The sequence below is a fragment of the Notolepis coatsorum genome, assembly GCF_963971535.1.
Source record: "Notolepis coatsorum genome assembly, chromosome: 12".
Classification (NCBI taxonomy): domain Eukaryota; kingdom Metazoa; phylum Chordata; class Actinopteri; order Aulopiformes; family Paralepididae; genus Notolepis; species Notolepis coatsorum.
Window position 1 is genome coordinate 71,861,072 of NC_140176.1, and position 26,810 is coordinate 71,887,881.

At 42.5% G+C, this 26,810-nt stretch overlaps 1 protein-coding gene across 1 annotated transcript; it reads left to right on the forward strand.

The window, feature by feature from the left end:
* Positions 1-15: 15 nt before the first annotated feature.
* Positions 16-25,506, forward strand: LOC311238521 (acetylcholine receptor subunit delta-like). Its single transcript, XM_084326619.1, has 12 exons — positions 16-84; positions 799-944; positions 1,649-1,693; positions 1,807-1,916; positions 4,144-4,299; positions 5,598-5,731; positions 7,388-7,588; positions 9,567-9,678; positions 16,980-17,094; positions 20,839-21,049; positions 21,159-21,277; positions 25,242-25,506. The coding sequence occupies exons 1-12, from the start codon at positions 30-32 to the stop codon at positions 25,428-25,430; spliced, it is 1,593 nt and encodes a 530-aa protein (XP_084182745.1). The 5' UTR covers positions 16-29; the 3' UTR covers positions 25,431-25,506.
* Positions 25,507-26,810: the final 1,304 nt, after the last annotated feature.

A 26,810-nucleotide genomic window follows, 5' to 3' on the forward strand; every position in this document is an offset into this window, starting at 1 on the left:
CCAGAACCAGTTTGGGTGGCCAAGGAAGCATGAACGTTCGATTCCTCGTACCGTGCACAGGGCTTCTACTGCTCCTGTCATCTGGTAAGTACATGATTCTTACTCTGCTCTTTCTTGTTTATCAAATTGCTGCTTATTCAGCACATAATGAATTTGTCGATCCATATCCCTATTTTGTATAAATCCGAATTTGAATAGAAGTTGTGATTGGTCATCAATGCTTCTGCTTTTCATGTTCCATTATTAAAATGCCTTGTATATATATATTAAAATGCCTTGTAATTAATTATTAATTAATAATTGAAACAAGTGGCTTCTTTGAACTAGAACAAGCCATTTGTTTAAGAGTTGTTAAGCCTATAGGCTTCATCTGTGATTATGGAGCCATTCTAAAGGCATTATAACCCCCTCCCCCCAAACAAAAACAGGGTTGGTTTGAGTTTACAAATAAACAATGCTGTTGTTTATACTGTGAATTGTAACTGTGAAACAGTTGCTGGGGAAGGGGGTGGGGGGCTTACTTTTATCAGCTGTAGTAACCTACTACACCCCCTCTCTCCCAGCAGCCTACTGTATAACCAGTGTATCATAGTGCTAGTGCATGTTCAGCATACTTTGTGTGTGTGTGTGTGTGTGTGTGTGTGTGTGTGTGTGTGTGTGTGTGTGTGTGTGTGTGTGTGTGTGTGTGTGTGTGTGTGTGTGTGTGTGTGTGTGTGTGTGTGTGTGTGTGTGTGTGTGTGTGTGTGTGTGTGTGTGTGTGTGTGTGTGTGTGTGTGTGTGTGTGTGTGTGTGTGTCAGAGTGCTGGGGCAGGAATGAAGAGGAGCGTCTGATCAACCACCTGTTTAAAGAACGAGGCTACAACAAGGAGCTTCGGCCTGTCCATAGACAAAGTGAGGCTGTACCGGTCAACATTGCTCTCACTCTCTCCAATCTCATCTCTCTGGTACGTGCTGTGTGTGAGAGAGAGAGAGAGATATTTAGTTATGCTTACCCTACACTAGGTCACGGCCCTCTGCCTATAGAGATCACTGAGAATCAGACTGGGGTATTAATAGCGCACACACACATGCGTGTTCCGTAGCCTACACATACCAGTGAAAATATTCATAACAAAACACAACGGGGAGAGAGAGACTGCATTTCTGTTGAGAGTGCATTGGCTTAGAGTGGCCTACATGCAGGCAGGGTTTGGAAAGTGGAGCCATCAAATGTCAAGCTGAGTTCTCTCACCAAAACAAGGTTTATATTCCAGTATTAACAGGTCTGAATATGATTTTAAACCTAATTTGAGTGTAAGAGCTCACACATAAATCCAGGCTACATCACAAATTTGAGGGTTCTCTGATTTCTAGCTTTAGGGGAGAGTGGTTCGTGTCCATAGATATTGAACTGTCCTGGGGAGCAGGATGAACATACAATAATACTGTATGTGGCTTCTAAAAATGAGTGTTGTTCCAATTGAGAGCCTGTTTATCCACAAACCTGTAGTGGGTGTAGAGCAACAAGTGATTAATCTGTCATCTCTAAATACTGAGGTCTAATTTGACATGGCAGATGGCTACAGGCGCAATCATTCAAATGCAAACATGTTGATGTCCTCTTAACTAATTCAGCTGCCTCCATTTTATTGGTTCCCTCCATCCCTAGAAAGAGGTTGATGAGACGCTGCTTACCAATGTATGGATGGAGCATGTGAGTACTATGGGAATCTCTATGAAGCTGTTCAGAGGAAGGACTTGTTCATACAGTATTTACAGAAATATTCTCCTAATGTGGCCAATTTAGTGTATGTGTGCATTTTATAGGGCTGGACTGACTTCAGACTGGCATGGAACGTGTCGGAGTTTGATGACATCCAAGAACTTCGCCTCCCATCCAAAATGGTGTGGCTGCCAGAGATTGTTCTGGAGAATAAGTGAGATACTGTCTAATCCCTGTTACACTGCATGTATTAGAGAGAGAGCCTCTCTCGCTCCCTCCTTCGCTCTCTCTGAAGTCACAGCTAGTTACAGATAGATGTGTAATAATCAGGGTCTTAAAAAGTCTTACATTTTATAATCAGAATTTTAGGCCTTAAAAAGGTCTTGAATATGATTTTGGTAGGTCTTAAAAATGTATTGGATTAGGAAGTTACGTCTATGTTGTGATAACTTCTTTCTATCGTGTTTAAATGTGTTTGGGGGAAATGTCCGGGCTGCAAAGTAAGCAGTAATAGCCTATCAGTTCCCCCCCAACAATTCGTATAGAATTACTTCTTCATAGTAATTTTCCTTCATACAATGCTACTGACGATACTAATATTAAGGAAAATTACTATGAAAGAAATAATTCCATGCGAATAGGTATTCAATTATATTCAAATCTTAAAAAGTCTTAAATCTTAATCTGCAGGAACCCTGTATGAGAGAGAGCCTCTTGCTCTCTTTCTTTCTCTCTCTCTCTCTCTCTCTCTCTCTCTCTCGCCCCCTCCCTCTCTCTGAAGCTAGTTACAGATGTGTAATAATACACATGTGTGGCCATGAGGTTTCATGGTCGTGTTTTAGTTGAAATGTTAACATGATACATCACCTAAAAGTACTCAACCTCTACTGTCCTTAACTATAAATTAACATAACAATCCAACTCAACACCTTGAGACGATTAGTTGGGAAAACATTGTTCATCTGAAAACTTAAAATGGACTTGGTGCGTTTATAGTTCAAAAGGGTTGAATCGAATGAGAACAATGTTAGATGGAATCGCAATACCCATGGATTCTGTGCATATAGTAATTCCATCTGTATATCTAAATTGCTCTTGAGGCAGTTTTAGGTTTGCGTCGCCTAACATGAAGACTGCGTATGAAAGAAAGGGGCAGCCGTTCACACTTAATAAGGAAGAAACGGCACCAACACATAATTTTGTCATTCATTTGTTCAGTGTTTTAATGATGGAGAGTAAAGCCGTCGTCACTGACAATGGCTTCACGATGGAGAAAATGTGTGCATTATCTTCATAATGGACATGAAATAGACTGCTATGTATGCTCAGTGTAGCCTATAGATATTGAATAGGTTACATTCAAAAATTGTCCCTTTTTTGTTAATGTCAACAATGCTGCTGTCGAGACCAAAAGGTTTAGCTAGTTATCAACTGTCAAACCAGTGCAAGGGTTGTATCCGAATGTACTATTACATGTTTATCTCTGTATATAATATATATACCGTAATTCCTCTAATAGTAACCGGGTCTCAAATACAAGCCGGGTCTCTATTAATGGCCGGGTGCGCTCTTGAGCTAAGCAATTATAAGCCGGCCTCCTAATACAAGCCGGGTTACTAATATACTGAGCTGCATACTGAGCTAGTTACTTGATTTCACTTTGAAAACGTTGAAATGACCAGTGACCACCTGTAATTGCACTGTTTACTATTTCATACAGTACTTGGTTTCAATAAATGAACCCAGTACATTTTACTGGGTTCAAACTGACACAAAATGTTTTATTCATTATGATCCGTTTGAAAATTTGAAATATAGGCCTCCCTCTTATACAGGCCTCCTCCTAATACAAGCCTGGTACCCGCTACAGTTGAAACAAATACAAGCCGGGGTTACTATTAGAGGAATTACGGTAATACAATAATACAATTCAAACTGTGCACAAGACTTTTCTAATATGTGTAGATTTCTGCTGGCTCTAGTAGATGTGCCAGTAAACCGTAAGACAACCTGTTCTTACTTCTTTTAGTGGAGGCTATACATTTATAATTACCCTTTTTCCAATGGCTGCTATGTGCAAAACAACAAAATGTAATTTATCTGTATTATTGTGATAATGATGCAAACATTTTCCGAATAGACTTTAGATTTTGATTCTTGAATTTTCAAATGTATGAGCACAAATGATAGATTCTATATCAAATATGTATTTAAGTCGTAAACAATGTGAAATAAGCCTTAAACATTATGCTAATAGCAGTAGCCACACCACCAGTTAAACTGAGAGAAGAGAGACCTCAGGATGAGAATGAGTGAAGGAGTATCACCGATACGGTTTAGAATTTTGATACACTGTACTGAACATACATTATCCTTTTCCTTCTTCTAATTCTTCGATTCTGTAATTGAGATCATAATAATTCTTTGTTGTTGCCCCACAGTAACGATGCCCAGTTCCAGGTGGCTTACTACTGTAATGTGTTGGTATATCCTAACGGCTACATCTACTGGCTGCCTCCTGCCATCTTCCGCTCCTCCTGCTCCATAAATGTCAACTACTTCCCCTTCGACTGGCAGAACTGCACCCTCAAATTCACGTGAGAATTCCTCTGCTTGGACAAGGAGGCTCTTGGGGGGGGCGGGGGTCTCTGCCTCACACTCCTATGCAGAGCTGTCTCTACACCTGTACGTCACAGCCTCTGAAATACCAACCAAATCGGGACATCCACGACCAAATTAGTTTGAAAGAAAATATTGAATTGGCTGTATGCGGAGTATCACTAATAATAACCAAATATTAATAAGATTACTAAGTATAGGTAGCACCGTTTAGTTTACTTCCTGTTTCGTCCAAATCTCTGTGTAGCAGTCTGTCTCTGTCTTTGACAATCAGTGTTGTTGGTGGTGGAAAGACAATGGCAACAATACATGCTGCAAAACACTCACTCACTCACTCAATCACAGTTGTCCCTAAACGGCCAAGCTGCAAAGTAAAATAAATAAATACAAATATTTATTTATAAAAAAATAAAGTGTACATCTTCGAAAATCGATGATCACAAAAATCGTTGTTTTCCTATTTTAGGTTATGGTGAGACGTGAGGTCTCCACTGAGGTTAAAGGAAAACTCCAACATTTTGGGAAATTAGCTTATTTAACATCTTCCCTGGAGTTAGACAAGAAGATACCTTTTTTGTCTCTGTGCGTGCATTTAGCTTTGGGAACAGTCGCTCCGTTAGCATAGCTTAGCTTCATCACTGGAAGTGAGGGAGGACAGTAGCCTGACGTTCCCTACAGGTTTGTTGATATTCTCATTCCTTCAAAGGCTCCGAACCGATTGAAGTTTTAGCTCCGGTTAGCTCCGAGCGTGCAACAGTTAGTATTATATTATCAATACCAGCCATTGGATTACTGTTTTCTAAATTGGGGAGGTTTTTAATCGTCAAGGTAAGAGGATTTTAAGTCATGGTATCCATAAACTTCAATCGGTTCGGATCCTTTTAAGGAATGAGAATATCAACAAACCTGTAGGGAACGTCAGGCTACTGGCCTCCCTCACTTCCAGTGATGAAGCTAAGCTACGCTAACGGAGCGACTGTTCCCAAAGCTAAATGCACGCACAGAGACAAAAAAGGTATGTATCTTCTTGTCTAACTCCAGGGAAGATGTTAAATAAGCTAATTTCCCAAAATGTTGGAGTTTTCCTTTAAGGCTTAGGTTTGGAAAATGATGAGTTCTGGCATTGCAGCTTGGCCAACAAGTGACGACTGTGCCAGACGTGCCAAGACTATTTCAAACATGTGTCGGCATTCGATTCATGGGATATCTAACGAGAACAGATAACGGGTCATCCCGACGTGACTGTAAACGCCATGTCGCTCATGTTGCCTTCCAGCTCTCTGACCTACAATGCCAAGGAAATCACCATGCTACTGAAGGAGGACGTTGATAACATGGGCACTGATGATGAAGCTGATGACAGAAGCTATACGGTGGAGTGGATTCTTATTGACCCTGCTGGCTGGACAGGTGGATGGACAAACACACACACACACACACACACACACACAGACACACACACACACATATGTATACAAACACACACACACTAGAAATGGCACCCAGAGATGCAGACCCGGCTGCAGAAACAAATTAGTGGGTGGGCATCAAATGTTCTCGGAGGGGGGGGGGGCACAATGATTTTTCAACGTAAGAGGTTCCCTTTCAGCTGGGACAGCGGCGCTGTGGCTTGCTTGGCACTGCCCACGGTGCTGAACTAAACAGCAGAGAGGCAACTGAAAAATCTAATTTCTCTCTCTTAATAAGAACATTCACTTATACAAAAACAGACTGAACGGATATATATCTTTGGAGGGTCTCCATTTATTCATCACTGTACTGAATTAATCCAAACTGTCAAAATAAGATGCAAAAGACGACCAATAAATATTAAATTACAAAAAAGTATTCTAGTCTTGTAGGCCAGAAACCAGCACAGTCATAGATATTAAGTAATGCTCGAGTGAAATGTCTCATGTTTTCTTTCTTAGCTGTCACAGCCACTTATGGCGCTTGTCCACTGCATGATACCTACTCAACTCGACTCTACTCTGCCTTTTCGGTTTTCCATTGCCGAAATTTGCGGATGGTACCTGGCACAGGCATGAGGAGTGAGATTGGTTAGGGTCAGAGTTATAGAATAGGAATATCATTGTAAGCCAATCGGAGGCAGAGTAGGGCGGGTCATTCCGTCATCATCCTAGCAACAGAGCCAGGGCGGGCACAGCGGACTCGGTGGGCGGGCCCGGACCCCCAATGCCCACCCATGCCGCTGGGACTGCAGAGATGTAACACTTGTGTAGGGCTGGGCGATATGGTCAAAATATGAGACATTTAATAATGGAATAAAGTTTTTCCAGTAAAAAATGTCAAGACAATTGTCATGGTGCTTTTTCATTCAAAATCCTTACCGCAAAATCTTTGTAATACTGCAGCAAGGAACATCTTTCAAACTAATTGAAAGGGTAATTCCGGTATATTTTAACCTGGACCCTATTTTCCCATCATTTGGGGTCTGAATCACTAATGGGGACAAGATTAGAATTGGTCCAGTATTGAGCGTGATCGCTTCAGCCAGCAGCTGCAATATGGGCTGCAATGTCCTTCCTTGGGAGCATTTGTGCATGTCGAAGTACGTCCACTAAAAGTGCTTGTTTTTGCCACTGACAGGCTCAGACCGCTATGAAGGGTCTGAAGACTCTTCTATTTCTTACCCAAAACAGAAGTTTCATAATACCTTTGTTGGACACACAGAAGTTGTGGCTAGTTGTGCTACTAATGGATGAAAACACTGTCTGTACACTGAGTAGAAAAATACCAAGTAGACTTGCGGAGACTCATTATAGTGTTCATAGTAGATATCGGTAGGGATATGGCAAAATATCATGACTATTTTTGTGTCTTTAACTTGTAAATACAGTAGTCGTGGTGCTATTTCATCCATGGTCTATTTTCTTTTACTTCTATAATAGTGTTACAAGGAATTCATTTTTGATTAACTTAAAAATATACAGTATAGTATATATATTATTTTTTACCATGTGTATATATTATATTGTGCGTGGTGGTATTGTAGAAAATGCTCCTTTAATGCCCCTTTAAATTCACTCTTCCTCCTCCTGGTAGAGAACGGCGAGTGGGAGGTCATCCACCGGCCGGCGAAGAAGAACGTCTACAAGCACATTCCCATGGAGAGCAACAAGCACCAGGACATCACCTTCTACCTCGTCATCAAGCGCAAGCCTCTGTTCTACATCGTCAACATCATCATCCCCTGTGTCCTCATCTCCTTCCTGGCCTCGCTGGTCTACTACCTGCCTGCTGACAGTCAGTCATACTTTATACACCCTCAGTAATCCCAGACGAGAGACTCGCTCCATAGAGTCACCAGACTTGGGCATGATTGTGAAAGTAAACTAAATCAGTGGTGGTGGTGGTGGTGGTGATGATGATGATGATGATGATGATGATAATTATCATCATAATAATATCAATTATAATAATATGATAATACTACTACTACTAATAATACGAATATTGTAATAATACTACTATTACTACTAATAATAATTACATGGCAATTATAATAATAATAATAATACGGTAATGATAATAATAATAATTATAAACACGCCTATAGCTTCAGTGTAATTCGGGGTGAAATTGCATTTTGTTGCATTTTCCATTTGATTGGGTTAGCTTTCACACTGCACCTCGTTGTGCGTCCCAAACATTGCAAACAAATGTCACTCGTCTATTGGACAGAATATCGGAGTAAAACTTGCTGACAATTACTTACATTGCCAATTGACAAACGAACCAAACGTTCTAAACAAAGCCATGTGATCATGCAGGTCGGCCTTTTATTGGACATAATTTTGAATCCCATACCTGCCAACATTATGCTGTGGAAACTTGCAGGAATATTTCTTTCATTGTGGTAGTTTTTTGTTCTCATTCCTTTTGGAGGCTGACTGCACACCGGCACTGAGGAGATGTACGGTTTACTCTGGGTTGCAAGGATGTACATAATTAAATGTAGTGTACAGTATGAAGGCGATAAGGCAGTTTCTAATCTGGCAACACATCCGCCAAACAAAAATCTGATTTTATTCATGTCACTATAAAACTTTGGTAGAAGTTAGATATTATATATGTGGACAAGAAAAGCATGTGATCTCCACCTTGGCTTGGTGTACAAATGTTGTGAAATACTATGTTTTCCAATTTACTGTCCGTAGTTAATTATGCACCACTGTCTAGGCTACTATCTGAATCATTGAGGGGTACCAGACTTCAGTTATTTGTTCTGTACCAGAGTTCAAATGAGCTTTCACTCTTTAGGTTTAATTTCAACCTTTATTTAAACTCAAAAGGCAACTGGGGTTTCCCTCATTTACAGTCACGTCCAGCGTACATACAGAAATAAGCTAATCAAATCCTAACAATAAGACAACTACAGTGTAGGCGAGGCAAAAGTAAGGATAACAAATAAATTAAAACATGTACAACTTGATTGACAATGGTTGGAGATCAAGGGTTTTAAACTCTGCAACAGAGGGGAGAATCTCAAGTTTTAAGGATTGCTGGAGTTCATTCCATGAGCTAGAGGGGCATCATAGCAAAATGCAGATTTACCCTGTTCAGAGCAAACTTTGTCCACACACCACCTCACGCCACCCCAAACCAACCGCACTATCCGACCAAACGAACCAGGGTTCGGTTAAAGTTAAAGGGACCAAAAGAGCCCAGGTGTGAAAGCACCCTTAACACATTGGACGCCAGACCCGAGATAAGTCGGGTTAACTCGCCAGCGCTTGAGCGCCAAACCCGAGAAAAGTCGGGTTTGGTCGTTATTTCTTTTATTCGCTATTTCCATTCATAATCCATGGAGGGAGCCTGATATTATGGAATGGCATGGTTTCTAGTGACATGCACTAAATGCTGCTTAGCTGCATTTCCTGGGATTACACAGAATGACTCTAAAACTATACTCATATTCACCATGGTATGAAACGGGAATGTATGGATGAAAGAATTATCTGTTTTTTGCATCTTGACTGGAAGAAACTCAATGACAATCGACTATATTATTAGATCCATAGCTATAATATTTAATATAGTTTTAGCACTGCAAACACCGGCATGTATCCCCATTCATTAAATCGCTGGCACACACAGCCATACGGCCCACAGCGACCTCTGGTGCTGAATGTGTTAAAGGACCATAACGGTCTAAATATTCGTTTTAGCCAGTTTACTAATGTGTGTGTGTGTGTGTGTGTGTGTGTGTGTGTGTGTGTAGGTGGTGAGAAGATGACACTCTCTATCTCCGTGTTGCTGGCTCAGTCTGTGTTCCTTTTGCTGATCTCTCAAAGACTACCAGAGACCTCCATGTCTATACCGCTCATTGTCAAGTAGGTGATTGATTGACACACACACACACACACACGCACGCACACACGCGTACGTATACATATACAGTCAGGTAAATAAATATTTGGTCATTGACACAATTTTCACCATGTTGGCTCTGTACATCACCACAATGGACTTGAAATGAAAATGTGCTTTAAGTGCAGACTGTCAGCTTTAATTTGAGGGTATTTGTGCAGTGCACCCCCCTTTTTAAGGGACCAAAAGTAATTGGACAAACTAACAACCATAAATAATGGTCACTTTTAATACTTGGTTACAAATCCTTTGCAGTCAATGAAGTCTAGAACCCATAGATATCACCAGACGCTGGGTTTCGTCCCTGGTGAAACGGGAAATAGTACTCAAACCATTAGGGACCTGCATGACGCTTCTTTCTCTATTCAATAAGGTTTTACCCTGAGGGATGATTTACAATGAAGTGATAAAAACTGAAAAGTAGGCTATACTTACATTCTTGACGCTAGAACTCCCAAAATAGCGGTAGCATACAAAAAAAGAAGGTATGCCAGCTGTAGTTTACATAGCTTGCATACAACTTTGTCTCGAGGTTTCACAAGTCGGTAAAAATCTGAAGTATTTCCAGCCAGGGTTTGAGATGCTCAAAGTGCAAATCACTGTCTTCGTGACCGAGTGTCGTGATTGTTGTTGTTGTTGTTGTTGTTGTTGTTGTTGTCCATTTGTTACTACTGGCACGGTCTTCATCATCTCAATGAAAGTGACGTTGTGTCTCCCCTATCCGCCATGCAGCACATTCAGGCCCACACCCACCGGGGGCTGTTTTTTCACAATCTAATATTATTTTTATTATTATTACAAGTCTATTATTAATTTGAATATAGAATATTTGTTGACAGCCCTACTTAACTCATTGTCTGCCGGGGATTAGCCATGGCCCTGTGGTCACATTGCCACGCTTTAAAAGATAGGACTGAGTCACCTTGTTTGTAGAGCTATAACTATATTCTATATTATAGCTATGGATACAATACTATGGCCCATTTGATATCACCTATCTATCGTTCAATATGTGAGAACGAATAAATGTTTCCATCCATACGTTCCCGTGTTATACCGTGGTGAATATAAGTGTGGTTTTAGAGCGGTCTAGGGTAATTCATGAAATCCTGAGTTAAAGCCCTATACGTCGTTGCCATTTCTTGCCTGTATACGGTATTATCCCGTTTCTGATTATTTGATTGTCAGTAACGGCATTCGCATTGAACACTACAAAAAACAGCCGATCGGTGTAAAAGCATTGCAGGATCAAGCAAAAATGTACGTCAGATCATTCTTACCTGTGATCAGGAGTATTCCAAAAATAATATTCCAATTGTTTGATCGCCATCTGGTATATCCAATGTCCATTTGGCCCACGGCATAATCCACCACAACATATGGATCGGGGTTATTTGACACGCTTTGATGGAACCGGCAGAATGGCTGCCCCTGCCCGACAAGGAAACATGAAACCGATACGCCTACCTCCTGGAGAGTGTTCTTGATCTGGCCAACTGTTGTGAAGGGGGTTTTCTTCACCAGGCAAAGAATTCTTCTGTCATCCACCACAGTTGTTTTCCGTGGTCTTCCGGGTCTTTTTGTGTTGCTGAGCTCACCAGTGCGTTCTTTCTTTTTAAGAATGTACCAGACTGTTGATTTGGCCACACGTAATGTTTTGCTATCTCTCTGATGGGTTTGTTTTGATTGATTTGTCAGCCTAATGGTGGCTTGCTTCACTTTTTCCCCCTTCTTTTTTCCGTTTTCTCCCCTCCCAATGTTAGTCGTTATGCCAATTCCCAATTCCCAATCCCCTTCCTGGTCGTTGCACACTCTACCCCCTACCGTCGGTCTGGGAGGGCGGAGACTATCACATGCTTCCTCCGACACATGTGTACCCAGCCCACCACTTATTTTTCACCTGGCAGTGCGGACTCTCACTGAGAGAGTGTAACATGTGGAAGGTCACACTACCTCTCTTAGATCCTTCCCTCGCTGTGCAGGCGCCCCGACCGAACTGTAGGAGTCGCTGTCCACAACGACCCAGACCCACCCACCGGCTTCCCTCCCGCTGACTCTGCCAATCGAGCCAGTATGATGGCCGGCCAAGCCGGAAGCAACGCTGACAGCTGGATTCGATACCAGTGTCTCTTGCGTTGGTGACGAGCGCCTTGTCCGCTGCGCCACCCAGCCGCCTGGCTTGCTTCACTGATAGTGACAGCTCTTTGGACCTCATATTGAGAGTTGACAGCAACAGATTCCAAATGCAAATACCACACTTGAAGTGAACTCTAGACCTTTTATCTGCTCCTTAACTCATTGGCTGCCACGCTGTTTCCGGGATATGGTTATGCGCTGCCACGCATTAAACCGACGTGTATTATACTAAATCCATTGGCATTTCGTCCCTACACACGCTACAATTAAAAATTCAAATGCATATGATCGGTATTATGTTCCATCATGAATGCATGAAAGGGGGGGGGGGGGTTGTTTCTGATTAATTGATTGTCAATAACGGCATTCGCTAGTACAACAACATACGCTGATCTGGGCCCCGTTCCCCGTACCTGGATAACTGAGTTAGCCGGATAACTTTCGGGTAAGTCTGACTTAAGCCGGACTTTCCGATTCCCCGTACCTGGATTTTCCAAATCACCATGACAACAGATCCAAAAGTTTGAGCCTGGTCGAAAGCAGAGTTTAAGTTCAAGTTAGCCTGAACCATCGCCACGCCCCCGCAAAAAAGTGACAGCTTGTTTCCTGAAATTATTCCCACAGTCTACGATCTGCATTATACCATTCTGAATTACGTTTTTGTGCTCCATTCTTCGAGAGGGGGCTTTTGAAATGTAAAATAGACCCAAAATGCTGATACTAAATTCACTTTGTCCTAAATAATGCACGTTATATATACCGTGGCGCTCGCTCGGTGCGATGTACACATTATGACGTGGTTATTTTAATTGTAACTGGGATTAAGATGTCTGATGAGATGCGCTGTTTGACGGATTTGAGAAATTGAATGAGCCGTTGACGTCACATTAATGAATGAGGATAAAGAAATAAAACTTCATTCAAAATAAAGAATATTCTAAACACGGGTCTCTCGTTCATTAATGTATAAACAATGAATTTATCCCATCTGGCACAGTGGCGCAGCGGTAGTGCTCAAGCCTGCCAACCCAGCGACCGGTGTTCGAAACCCCGTGTTTCCAATATAATTTTTTTGAATATAATATTAATGATTATACGCCAAAGTAGCCTGGTTTTAAGTTAAAATATTATAAATCTACATGCATTGAGGATGTCATTCTTTATATAGCTCTCAACGTGCACCAAATTGAATTATTCCTATATTGCAAAAAGAAGGAAAAGACTAGGGTTTCGAACCCCGGTCGTCTGCGTGAAAGTCAAAAGAACAACCCGTTAGACCACAGTGGAGATAAGTTAAAGATCGACTATACATCAATCAATGGGTAAGAGAGCCGTATCGTAATTCTGTATAACAGTTTAACTAATTATTTTCGCTAGCAAGATCTCATTTGATTATTCAATCCAGCAGGCAAGTTTAAAGAAATATAATCTGATTGATTGAGGTAATGAGGGACTTAAAATTAGCCTATAGATAACGCATTTAACTTGTCGGCGAGGTGATTGAGCCGTATTGCAATCTGTCAATAAAGTTTTAAATCAATTAATCAATCAATGCCGTTAGAGAATCAGGATCTCTGCCATCGATACGTGCTGGCTTTTCACCTGAAGCGGCCGCGTGCACTTAGCCTGGGTCTCAAGTCTGAATCGAGTTAACGAGACTGAATCCACCTTCGAGGAACAGGAAAATCCCGGCTTCAAACATCGGGTTAACTGAATCTGGATAATGACATCTTGATCGACTTAGTTGAACCAGGTACGAGAAACAGGGCCCAGGACGATGGCTATAAAAACAAGGCACAATCAAGCTGAAATTGACGTTAGATTGCTCTTACCTGTGGCCGGTGGGATTCCAAAAAGAATATTCCAATTATTTGATTGCCATCTGGTAGATCGTATGTCCATTTGGCCCACGACATAACCCACCACAGCATAATGAATCGGGGGTCCCGAATACGATTCAATGCGATCGGGTGAAGCCCTAGGTTCAGGTTACTAGAAAAGTCTGCCCGGACCAATATAATCGCCGCACAGCCCAATACACTGAGTTTCAAAGGATGTGCAATACCGGCCGCATCCTACCAGGCGGCGGTATTGGACTTTTGCGATCTCAGACTCATTCCCTATGATAACACCAGGCTCCCTGGATGGATAATGAATGAAAATATCGAGAAGAGAATTAACGATCAAATAACGAGTATACTCGTTGTTGCCGTTCAACGATTGGCGGCCAATAGCGAGTTTAATCGTTGTTGGCAGTGAATGAGTTAACACACACATGGAGCAGCTGACCAGCCAATTGTCCAATTACTTTTGGTCCCTTAAAATGGAGGAGGCACATAGACATTTTCGTAATTCCTACACCCAAACCAGAAACCGTGGGTGGACAGTACTATCAGAGCAGCTCTGAACTCTCGCACCACTGCTTACAACCTGGGCAGAGAGTCAGGAAACATGGAGGAGTACAAGGCTACAGTCTATACTCTGCACAAGGCTGTAAAACTTGCAAAACGGACATATGCTGATAAACTGGAGACACAAATGGCACAAAACGACACAAGAGGCTTATGGCGGGGACTGAGGACAATAACTGACTACAAAGTCAGCGCCCCCTCAATGGGGAGCGACGACGCCTCTCTCGCGGACAAACTCAACTCTTTCTACGCTCGGTTTGGTGTAGACAGTGGCGCAGCTAGCTCAACGGCTAGTGACGTCACTGGCGCGCCGGCTGTTGTGGAGGGGGGGGGGGGGCAACCGCGGGGGGGCGGGGACGCTCTCTCGTTGTCGGAACACAGTGTGAGAAGAGCATTTATGCAGGTGAACACCAGAAAAGCTGCTGGCCCAGATGGTATAACAGGACGCATACTTAAGTCCTGTGCCAACCAGCTAGCCCCTGTGTTCACCGCCATATTTAATCAATCCCTGGCGGAGTCAGTGGTCCCTGCCTGCTTCAAAATGTCTACCATCATCCCTGTACCAAAGAAACTTTCCCCAGCATGTCTCAATGACTACAGACCGGTGGCACTCACTTCTGTGGCCATGAAATGTTTCGAGAGGCTGGTCAAGGATCACATTTGTGCCTCCCTCCCCAGTGATATGGACCCCATGCAATTTGCATACAGGCCAAACAGGTCCACTGACGATGCGGTCTCCCAAGTACTGCACAGCACCCTCTCTCACCTTGACCGCCAGAAGGGGGGCTATGTGAGACTGTTGTTCATTGACTATAGCTCAGCGTTCAACACCATAGTCCCCACCAGACTGGTGGACAAGCTGATCGAGCTGGGTCTGAGCTCCACTCTGAGCGCCTGGATACTGGACTTTCTGAGCGAGAGGCCCCAGGCGGTCAGGGTGGGGGGTCAGACCTCCAACACCACCCCCCCTGAGCATCGGGTCCCCCCAGGGCTGTGTTCTGAGCCCCCTGCTGTACTCACTATACACACACGACTGTGTGGCCAAGTTCAGCTCCAACTCCATAGTGAAGTTTGCGCACGACACAGTGGTGGTGGGACTGATCTCGGACAACAACGAGAAGGCCTACCGGGAGGAGGTTGAGGTACTGGAACGCTGGTGCCAGGACAACAGCCTGCTCCTGAACATTGGTAAAACCAAGGAGCTGATCGTGGATTATAGGAGAGGACAGCAGGAGACACACACACCACTGAGGATAAACGGGGCTACCGTGGACAGGGTGAGCAGCTTTAAGTACCTGGGGGTCCACATCTCAGAGGATCTGACATGGACAACACACATAGACTCAGTCGTAAAAAAGGCGAAGCAGCGCCTCTACCACCTGAGACAGTGAGTTAAGGAAGTTCAGAGTATCTGGGAAGATACTCCAGTCCTTCTACTCCGGAGCTGTAGAGAGCATCTTGACTGGAAACATCACTGCCTGGTATGGCAACAGCACGGCACAGGACAAGAAGGCCCTACAGAGAGTGGTGTGCTCAGCCGAGCGTACCACGGGTATTGCACTACCACCCTGCAGAATAATGAAAGACCCACACCACCCCAACAACAGCCTGTTCATGCTGCTGAGGTCAGGCAGACGCCTGCGAACCCCAGCTACTAGGACAGAGAGGCTTCGGCTCAGCTTCTTCCCCCAGGCCATCAGAGCCTTGAACACTGAACTCTCCACACACAAGCACACAATGAGCACACACACTGTACACGCTCACACACTAGCAGCCACTTTAACATGAGCAAGCACACACTCATGCTGCATGATGCTGATTGACTTATGGCCACTAAGGAAAGGTCACTTTAAAAATAGTATAGTATAACCTGAGAGTGTATAAAATAGCAATGTACAGAAAGACCCAGTGCCTCATCCGTAGCTAACAGTGTATGCACTACCACAGGACCTAGCATGTCCTCCATGCTCTGTAAATAACTTTATGTACAAATACCGATATGCCCTACTATGTTACTGTTTATTGCACAATGTTGTTTTATTGGATTCTATTATATGTTGTTACTACTGTATTGCACATCGTTGCGGGCAAGACCACCCGCATTTCATTGTATACTTGTATGCCGTGACAAATAAAACTCTTGACTTGACTTGTTCACCTGATTTGAATGTAAATACCAAATACTAAAATTGAAGCTGAAAGCCTGCACTTAAAGCACATATTGATTGTTTAATTTCAAATCCATTGTGGTGGTGTACAGAGCCAAAATTATGTAAATTGTGTTGTCAAATATTTATGGACCTGTCTGTACATACTGTACATACACATTCACACACACAAATGTATGCATTGACTACTAATTCCCATTCCCTATATGAAAATTAACTGTAGTAAAACTCAGGCATTCCTGTATTTTTTGTAATGCTGTAATATTTCTGTGGTAAAGCCAAATGAATACTATAATAATTTGCCTTAAACTTCTATAATATTCCTCTATAGAAGTACTATGGTTAATCACAGTATCGTTGTGTTAAATCTACTGTGTGTATTAACAAACCACAGGAATATACTATGAACATTATCTATAATGTGTACAGAAAACAACAGCAACGCTGGAATATTATGGGTTTTACTGAGTAGACATGTTGGTTGTGTGTTTTCCCCGGGCTGTTGAGTGCGATGCTGCCATGTGATTGGTTGATTGGTTGCCTCGTCAGGTATCTGATGTTCATCATGGTGTTAGTCACGGTGGTGGTGTTGAACTGCGTGGTGGTCCTCAACCTGCACTACAGAACCCCCAGCACGCACGTCATGACCGAGTGGACCAGAGAGGTATTTGTATTTGTATTTATTGGTTTAAAATACAGAGACAGTGCATATTAAGGAACATTTGACTGTAAATATGCCAGTTTAGCCAAGTTGGCTAATTTTCAACTGTAGTCTCTGGGGCAGGTGACATGAGCACAACAATAATTAAAACATAGTACAATAATTAAAACACAGTAGGAATCAATATAGGTTACAATACACTAAAATACATACAAATAAATACATTAAAATACAACCCCTCAGTTAAAAAACATAGTACAATAATTAAAACACAGTAGGAATCAGTATAGGTTACAATACACTAAAATACATACATTAAAATACAACCCCTCAGTTAAAATGGTCGCACACTTGACCATCTCTCAACCATGATTTTACACACACACACATATACCGCCATGTTTTCACGTTTATGGGGACATTCCATAGACTTACATACATTTCCTAATATGGGTGGGAATCACCAGAGGACCCACAATACAATATCATCACGATACTGTCGGGAAATTGTGATATTGCGATATATATATATATATATATATATATATATATAAGATAAGGCTGATGCTAGATCAGATAAGGCTGATACTAGATCAGGTACAGCTATATATATATTGGTTGGCAAATATATATATATATATATCTGTACCTGATCTAGCATCAGCCTTATCTTGTGTAGTATCAGCCTTATCTGATCTAGCATCAGCCTTATCTGATCTAGTATCAGCCTTATCTGATCTAGCATCAGCCTTATCTGATCTAGCATCAGCCATATCTTGTCTAGCATCAGCCTTATCTTGTGTAGCATCAACCTTATCTGGTCTAGCATCAGCCTTATCTTGTGTAGCATCAGCCTTATCTTGTCTAGCATCAGCCTTATCTTGTGTAGCATCAGCCTTATCTTGTGTAGTACTGTATCAGCCTTACCCTTGATTGATTGATTGATTGATTGATTGATTGAACATTTCATTAACAGATTGCAGAATGGGTACAATACAGTACAGCTCAATACACACAATTGTTAATGGGATGCAGACCAGAGAAAGACTTTCGTCTTGTTTACATCAGGGTCCCCCATTTTCAATTCATCATAACATATATGACATACATGACATACAGATAGACAGTACTGTTACATCCAGACATTTATGACATACCAGATCTACAAATATACAGTACTGTTTAAGAGTACAACGCCTGTCATATAGACCCTAGCGTTGGAAACTCTGATTAATAGACAGTTTCTAAAAAGAGAGTATATACATTTGAGGGGGAATAAACTGTACATTGGAGGAGGTTGTGTGGAGGGGGTTGAGTAGGTGGGGGGTGGGGACTGTACATTGGAGGGGGTTGGGTAGGTGGGGTGGGGGGGGGGGGGTGGGACTGTACATTGGAGGGGGTTGGGTTTGGTCATTTACAGGGGCCAGTTTTGAATTGCACCCTCCCGTAGGTGCTCTTTGAGAGTGGTTTTGAAGGTGGGTAGTGATTCACATTCCTTTACAGCTGTGGGTAGGGCGTTCCACATTGATGTGGCATAATTGCTAAACATGTTTAGTCCCTTGTTTGAGCCGAATCTGGGTTTAACATCTGTGGAGCTCCCTCTGGTGTTGTGGTCGTGGTATTCACTGACCTTTGGGAAGTATTTTGACATGTACATGGGTACCTTAGTGGTGTAGTGTATCTTGTAGACCAGGCCCATTGCAAGTTGCTGTACTCTGTCTTCTACTCTAAGCCATCCTAGGTTGGCAAAGTGGGCAGGGGTGAGGTGGGTTTTAGGAGTGAGGTTAAGCAGTAGTCTGACCAGTTTGTTTTGTGATGTTTGTAATCTTGTTTTTAGTGCCTTTGAGGTGCTTTGGTACCATGAGGTGCAAGCATAGTCGTAGTAGAATGAGTGCTCCTGTTAGAGTCTTCAGGACAGGGTATGCTATGCTTGTTGTTTACCAGAGAGGAGATCCGGTACAAGAATCTTGTTCGTTGGTTGACTTTTTTTTATTACATTGCTTGCTATTTTGTCACAGGAAAGATTTGCCTTTAGGATAGAACCAAGGTATGTTTCATCTTTCCTTGTGACAATATTGTCACCCACTGTAACAGAGAAGCCGTTGGTCTTGCTGAGTTTGTTATTTGATCCGAAGAGAATGGACTCTGTTTTGCCCAGGTGTAATGATAGTTTGTTATCAGCGAGCCAGGTGCAGATTCTGCCGAGTTCAGAGCTGAGGATTTTTTCAACCTGCAACCTGTCCCTGTCAGAGACCAACAGTGCTGAGTCGTCCACGAACAGGAACAGGTTGCAGTCACGACTCACAGACTGATGACATGTAATTTGCATAAATTAGGAACTGTAACGGTCCTAAAATGCTTCCTTGTGGAACACCGCAGCTCACTGGGAGGGGGGGGGGGGATAGTGTACCGTTTACCTCCACCATCTGTTCTCTCTCCTCCAGGTAGGATTGCATCCAGCTTAGTGATGTACTATCAAAACCAATAGCTTTTAGCTTGTCAATCAGAATGGAGTGATTGACAGTGTCGAAGGCCTTTTGGAGGTCCAGCATGACCATGCCACAGTATTTGCCTGCGTCCACCTCTTGTTTGATGTGGTCGTTCAAATATAGAAGGCATGTGTCAGTGGAGTGGGATGTTCTGAAGCCACATTGGAATTAGTAAATTTCCGCAAGGTACTTTTCGACCTGTTCGTATACAAAAATGTCCATGACTTTCGAGATGGAGGTAAGAATAGAAACAGGGCGGTAGTTGCCTGGGTCCAATTTGCTGCCCTTTTTGTGCAGGGGTCACTCTCGCAATTTTGAAGTCCTTGGGGACGTGTCCCTGTTTTATGGAGACGTTTACTATGTGTGTGATGACTGGGGTGATGGCGGCTGCTGAGTCTCTGAGGAATTTGGAGGGGATATTGTCATGGCCAGTGTCCTTGGGCTTGGAGTTCACTGCTTTAGCTTTTTGTGGGTACAGAAAATCATATAATGATCGCTTAACCCGCATGCTATAACCCCTTTATTGGAGATCTTGGACTTGTCAGAGGTCAGAATGAGATCAATGGTAGTCTGTGTTGAGTCACACACTCGTGTGGGTTGTGTGATTAGCTGGCTGAGGCTGTGCAGATCAGAAAACCTACTGAAGGATTTGGAGACGGGTGCTTCCTTATGTTGCATATCCGTGTTCCAATCCCCAATACGAAGTTTTTCTACATCCTCAGCTCCAGCTAAACACACATCCAGAGTATCATAAAAGCCACTTTGTTCTGGTGGTCTGTAAATTGTGCCGACTAGAACAGATTTAGCCCTTTCAAATAGAATTTCAATCCATACAGTTTCAATTTCCTCATGATTTAGGTCAGTACGGTTAATGAATGTGGAAATGTAATTCCTCATCCATGCCGGCGATGAAAAGGTGAAGTGTTGATTATCAGCATTCTGTCATATTTGGAGATTAAAAGATCATGTTGAGAACAGTGTTCTGTAGATTGTATAGATTGTGTGAAATCTGGTCATTCTAATAATTACTGAGTAATTGTCGTTGCAGTCTGAGCCAGGTGAGCTACCAACAGAAGATAAGCGTACTTAAATAAAAACATTACCACCCATTTTCCAACATTATTCATATTCTAACTAGATTTACATACAAAACCTTGCTCACACTGATCACAATCTTCATACTTGCCGGCATTGTTGATTGTTGCTACTCTACTCCACTCTTGTATTGTCTCTTAAGTGGTAACATTCTGTTTTCTAGTTCTTCCTTGAACGGTTGCCACGCTTCCTGCTTATGTCCCGCCCTACTGAGTCAGAGCCAAGCTGGGCGGGGGCGTTACCACGGCGATCCAGCTCGGTGGGCTACATCGCTAAGGCAGAGGAGTACTACAGTGTCAAATCACGCAGCGAGCTGATGTTTGAGAAACAGTCCGAGAGGCACGGGCTGACTACACGAACTACGCCCGCCGCTGGTACTGAACTGTTCATAGATCTCTCTCTCTCTATCTCTATCTCTCTCATTCAACATACCCTTCTTGCAGTTTTGATTTGATAAGTGTGTATTTGTGTGTGCATGTGCAGCAATGAAGCCCCCAACAGACGGAGATGCAACGGACCAACTGTACGCTGAGATGAAGCCTGCTGTGGACGGGGCCAACTACATCATTAAACACATGCACGACAAGAACGATTACAACGAGGTGAGAGGGCCAACTACATCATTAAACACATGCACGACAAGAACGATTACAACGAGGTGAGAGGGCCAACTACATCATTAAACACATGCACGACAAGAACGATTACAACGAGGTGAGAGGGCCAACTACATCATTAAACACATGCACGACAAGAACGATTACAACGAGGTGAGAGGGCCAACTACATCATTAAAGGGGAACTATTTTACTATTTCTTTCACTATTTGGGCACTTTTACACAATTCCTGTGAGTCTATGGAACACCTCTGTAATATATATATTTTTTTTATTCATTGTTTTGTATTTCTAATCAAGTCCTCAAAAACAGCATTTTTCTACCTCAAGATTTCGAGCTGTTTTGAGCCTGGGCTGCAGGGCGGCTCCTAAACCACTGCGGAGCGTCGTCTTCTCCTGAACATTAACATGCAGCAGTGACTATATGACATCACATATAGGCACATTTTCAAACGACTCAGTTCAGTGAGGGTGAATATTGTGAGAGGAGAATTGGAAGAATGCGCCAATATGAGAATTTTGAGACATAGATCATATTAATATAAGTTCACATAGCTAGGAAACAATGCTCAAAAAGGCCATTTATAAGATAGTTCCCCTTTAAACACATGCACGACAAGAACGATTACAACGAGGTGAGAGGGCCAACTACATCATTAAACACATGCACGACAAGAACGATTACAACGAGGTGAGAGGGCCAACTACATCATTAAACACATGCACGACAAGAACGATTACAACGAGGTGAGAGGGCCAACTACATCATTAAACACATGCACGACAAGAACGATTACAACGAGGTGAGAGGGCCAACTACATCATTAAACACATGCATGACAAGAGCGTTTACAATGAGGTGAGAGGCAGGGACAGAGAGAGGTAATCAAGTCATACATTTTTTTCCCTTTTTTTTTATTATCTTGAAACACAGAAACTATGGCTTTAGGCCACTATTATTTAACACGTTAATGATATTGTTTTCTCCTGCACAATAATAAAAATAATGTGATTCTCCACTGTTGATTTTGATTGTGGCTTAACTAGTCAAAGGCTCTGCCAATGAAAGGGCATAACATCACAATTCAGCAACTTGGGTATCAAGATTTTCTCTGACTTTCTGCCATTGTTTATCTGAATTAAAGGGGACATGCGTTGCTATTCCTAGCACTATTTGGGCAACTTTACACAATTCCTGTTAGTCTATTGAAGACATCTGTAAGGTTTTTTTCAAAAAAATGCATTGTTTTATATTTCTAATCAAGTACTCAAAACCATAATTTTTCAGCTTCAAGATTTCAGGCTGTTATGGCCTGGCTCCGCCCATAAGCACTTTGAGTGACAGTCAGTCCACACAGTCTGTGACTGGTAGACAGAGAGAGATAGAGAGAGAGAGGGAGGGAGGGGGTGGGAGAGGGAGGGAGAGAGAGAGAGAGAAAGACAGAAAGACAGGCCGTTATTGACAAGGCCCCCTCTCTCCCTCCCTCCCTCTCTCTTCCTTTCTCTCCCTCTCGGGTGTGCTGCGCGGCAGCTTGTGGGGGGGGGGGCCTCCCTTCCTCCCTCTCTCTTTCTTTTTTTCTTTCTTTCAATCTCCCGTTTGCGGGTGTGTGCCGCGCGGCAGGTCCCCCCCCCCCCCCCCCCCCCCCCCCCCCCCCCAAGTGCTCTCTATCTCTCTCTCTCTCCCTCCAGAGTGCATGCAGAGTATGAGGAAGTGGTTTCCACTCGCTGTGTACAGTCAGTCTAGGTAGAATGTGGGCGGGCATTAGCTACAACCACAGAGCCAATCACATCGCTGTCTGCTACCCAGAGCCTGAGTAACATCATTCAGGCCTTCAAATCAGGATGGCCTAATTTACTGGAGCAGGAAATTATCTGAGTTGAATCAGAGCAATCCGCCAATATGGTATTTAGACACTAAAACACATTGATACTAACTCCTATTACTATAATACAATGCTAGAGACTGAAAAATGACATTTATAATGCATGTCACCTTTAAATGACTGTGTGGAAATCACTGTGTTGTGTATTTTCACTAATGTTACTGTATTACTCTGAGTTAATAACAAGCGCACCCAATTGGATGCGGAAGTTTGACGTGCGGGACTTCTAGCAGAGTGTAACGAAAATATAACAGTACAGTGGTTTTATTACCTACACCTACTAACTTTCAAACAACTTTCAAGTCTCATGGAGTATTTGCCACTCTTCAATATCAGTGGCAGTGTGAATCGCGTTTAGTAAGCTAAGCTGATATCAGCTAAAACACACCGTATTCACCTACAAACACAACATTTATTAAAGATGGGGGCAAACTCTTAACTCATTCAGCGCCAGTCACGAGAAAAGTCGGGTTAACTCGCCAACCGTTCAGCGCCAATCTCGAGAAAACTCTGGTTTTAATCGTTATTTCTTTTATTAGCTATATCCATTCATTTCATCCATCCAGCCTGATGTTATCATTGGGAATGGGTCATGTATGCACGAGGAGACATAATAATGATAATCTAGCATTGATTTCAGGAAGATTCGATAATCAGGCGAAAAATGACAACGTGATAAATGTATTCCACTAAAACGCTATTATCGCGTCTTTTCCTGGGATTACTAAGAATCACAAACTATACTCATATTCAAAACGGTATAAAACTGAAATGTACCGATGAGAAAACAATCTGTTTCGTACATGTTGACTGGAAGCAACTCACTGACAATCGACGGGTGTATTAGACCCATAGCTATAATATAAGATATATTTTAAGCACTCGCAAATTTCACAGTCTCCCCATTGATTAAAGCGATGGCGTTCTAGCGCCCCCCTGGCGCCCCGACCCCTGGCGCTGATTGAGTTAATTGGGAGAAGTCAAGATTATACTGGTATGATCCTTTAACCCTTTGTAGTGTATAGTGAAAAGGTTAACCTTCTGTAGTATGGTAGTGAAAGTGTTAACCCCTTGTAGTGTGTTAGTGAAAGGGTTAACCTTCTGTAGTGTGGTAGTGAAAGGGTTAACCCTATGTAGTATGGTAGGGAAAGGGTTAACCTTATGTAGTGTGGTAGGGGAAGGGTTAACCTTATGTAGTGTGGTAGGGAAAGGGTTAACCTTATGTAGTCTGGTAGTGAAAGGTGTAGGTGTAATATCCAGACGTCTGTGAGTTTCGCACACCATTGAAGCCAGAGTAGGTGAATAACGGGAGTCTTGAACGCGAACGACAGGACCACGTGTATAGTTTACAATTTAATAAATAAAAGAAAAACATAACATGTCAAATCGCTCGTCGCACGGTCAAAAACTATGCCGCTACTATCTACGCTGGTTCCATTCACAAAACTCTAGCTGCCTTTTACCCAGCTGATATAAGTAGTCACATGACATTTCCGGTCTATCAAAATAAAGAAATATTTGATCACATACTGTCTCATTGTATCTTTTTAAACAAACAAAGTCTTATCAAATCATGAAATCATGACAAATCTTTTTAAACTATAGACTATTAAGCTACCGGTATTATCAAATTAAAATATCAAAACATGAATATAGGACATATTAATGAACCAATTCCTAAATTGGCTCCTACAAAAAGATTAACCTTATGTAGTGTGTTAGTGAGAGGGTTAACCCTTTGTAGTGGTAGTGAAAGGGTTAAGAGGTCCACCAAAAACAATGCGAACGGACAGTCTGCAGTCCTTTGCCTTTCATACTCTAGGCGCACCAGCGCTTTGATTCGTCGATCAGGGCGCATCCCTAGCCATACTTGGTATGACACTAGTACACTAAGCATGTGGACGCTAGGTAGGCACAGGACAGAACAATTTAGTGGTTGACCCTCACTGGCCGTTCACATGCTATTCCTTGGTTGGACACTTGTTTGTCTGATATAGTGAACACTATATGAATGCAGCCTTGTATCTTCCTTCCTAATTCTCTCTCTCGCTCCCCCCCCCCCACAGGAGAAGGATAACTGGAGTGGCATAGCCCGTACGGTGGACCGCCTGTGTCTGTTCGTGGTTACCCCGGTGATGACTATGGGCACCATTGTCATCTTCCTCATGGGCATCTACAACCATCCTCCAGCCTTGCCTTTCGAGGGAGATCCCTATAACTATAGTGATGACAACCTTCGCTACCTCCCTAATTAACACACAAACACACACACAAACACACCAGACAACAATCCTAAACAGTCACCACCTGCCCTAACCTATCCCATTTCCAGCTCCTCCTTGTACGAATCTTGTGTGTTTTTGTTCGACGGTAATACATTCTTTTTAGATAGTTTTGTGCGTTTTCCTTTGTCTAATATAACTTGTGTACCTGACAAAGTATTGACTTGTTGTTAAATGTACTCTTTGTGTACTTTGAATAAATATTTACTCTTTGTGAAAAAAGTTTTTTATTTTACCTTTATTTTCATTTCGGTCTCTTTATGAAACAAAATTACATTTAGTGACAAAAAGGAAAATAAAAACATAATATAACTATTTAAAATCATCTAAACATAATTTAAAGGGGAACTCTTATAAATTGCCTTTTCCAGTGTTTTTCTAGCAATGTGGGGTTGTATCAACACTGTATAATATTATGTCGCAAATTCAATCTTTTGCGCAGTCCTCCAGTTCAGATGAGACAAGGTCCTCCCCCAGTGAACTAAGCCATTCTGAATTTAGCGTGTACCTGTGACGTGTAAGGATTCTGATCTGCATACCTCAGCTCCTTCTGTGGTTGTAGCCACCGCCCACAATCAACAATTCTCTCAACAACTGAGCGAGTGGAAATAATGCGAAAGCGGTTTCCCTGTCACTGACACTTCCTCAAACAGGTTGACGTGACGTGAGTGCTGATAGAGAGCGAGAGAGAGAACGAGCGAGTGAGAGAGCGAGGGAGAGACAGGCAGATAGAGAGAGGCTCTCATATGGTGCTCGAGACTTGAGTCGTCTCGGATCATTTACACACACTCCCGACTGCGTGTGTGTGTGGGGAAACACGTGCACTCTCGGAGCATCTCTCCTCTCTATCTGTCTCTCCCTCTCTCTCTCTCTCTCTCTCTCTCGCCCGCTCGTTCTCTGCTCTCTCTCTCTATCAGCACTCACGTCACGTCAACCTGTTGCAAAATATCATAGCGCATAGCAGCCCGTCTCTCTCTCTCTCTACTGGTTCAATTAATGTTTAAGTAGAAAAATGTTGAACTACAAAAACGAACTGGATAGTTGATGATAATAAACATTTTACTTCATTAGCTGAAGTATTCTAAAATCATTTAAGTCATTCTCCTTTTCTGTGTGTGTGCAGTTGTGCACACGTCTCATATCTGGTCTGACATCAGAGGAGTTTGATAGTATTTACTGAGGATTGCCAGATAGTGTTGATATTTAAACATAAAAAAGATTATAATACAAAATAAATATACATGATCATGCAACATAAAAAAAATTGTTGTAGGAACGGTTTGGGAGAGGGAGGTAAGGGGTTTTAGATTGTGTGTTGTGAAGTTTAGACTTCAGAGAGGGAGAGTAAAGTAC

Bases quoted from the DNA above. Each gene is read 5' to 3' on its own strand.
- LOC311238521 (XM_084326619.1), top strand. From the start codon at position 30: ATGAACGTTCGATTCCTCGTACCGTGCACAGGGCTTCTACTGCTCCTG. The intron at 9,679-16,979 runs GTAGGTGATTGA...TTGCCTCGTCAG, and splicing joins TCTATACCGCTCATTGTCAA to GTATCTGATGTTCATCATGG. The intron at 21,278-25,241 runs GTGAGAGGGCCA...CCCCCCCCACAG, and splicing joins ACAAGAACGATTACAACGAG to GAGAAGGATAACTGGAGTGG.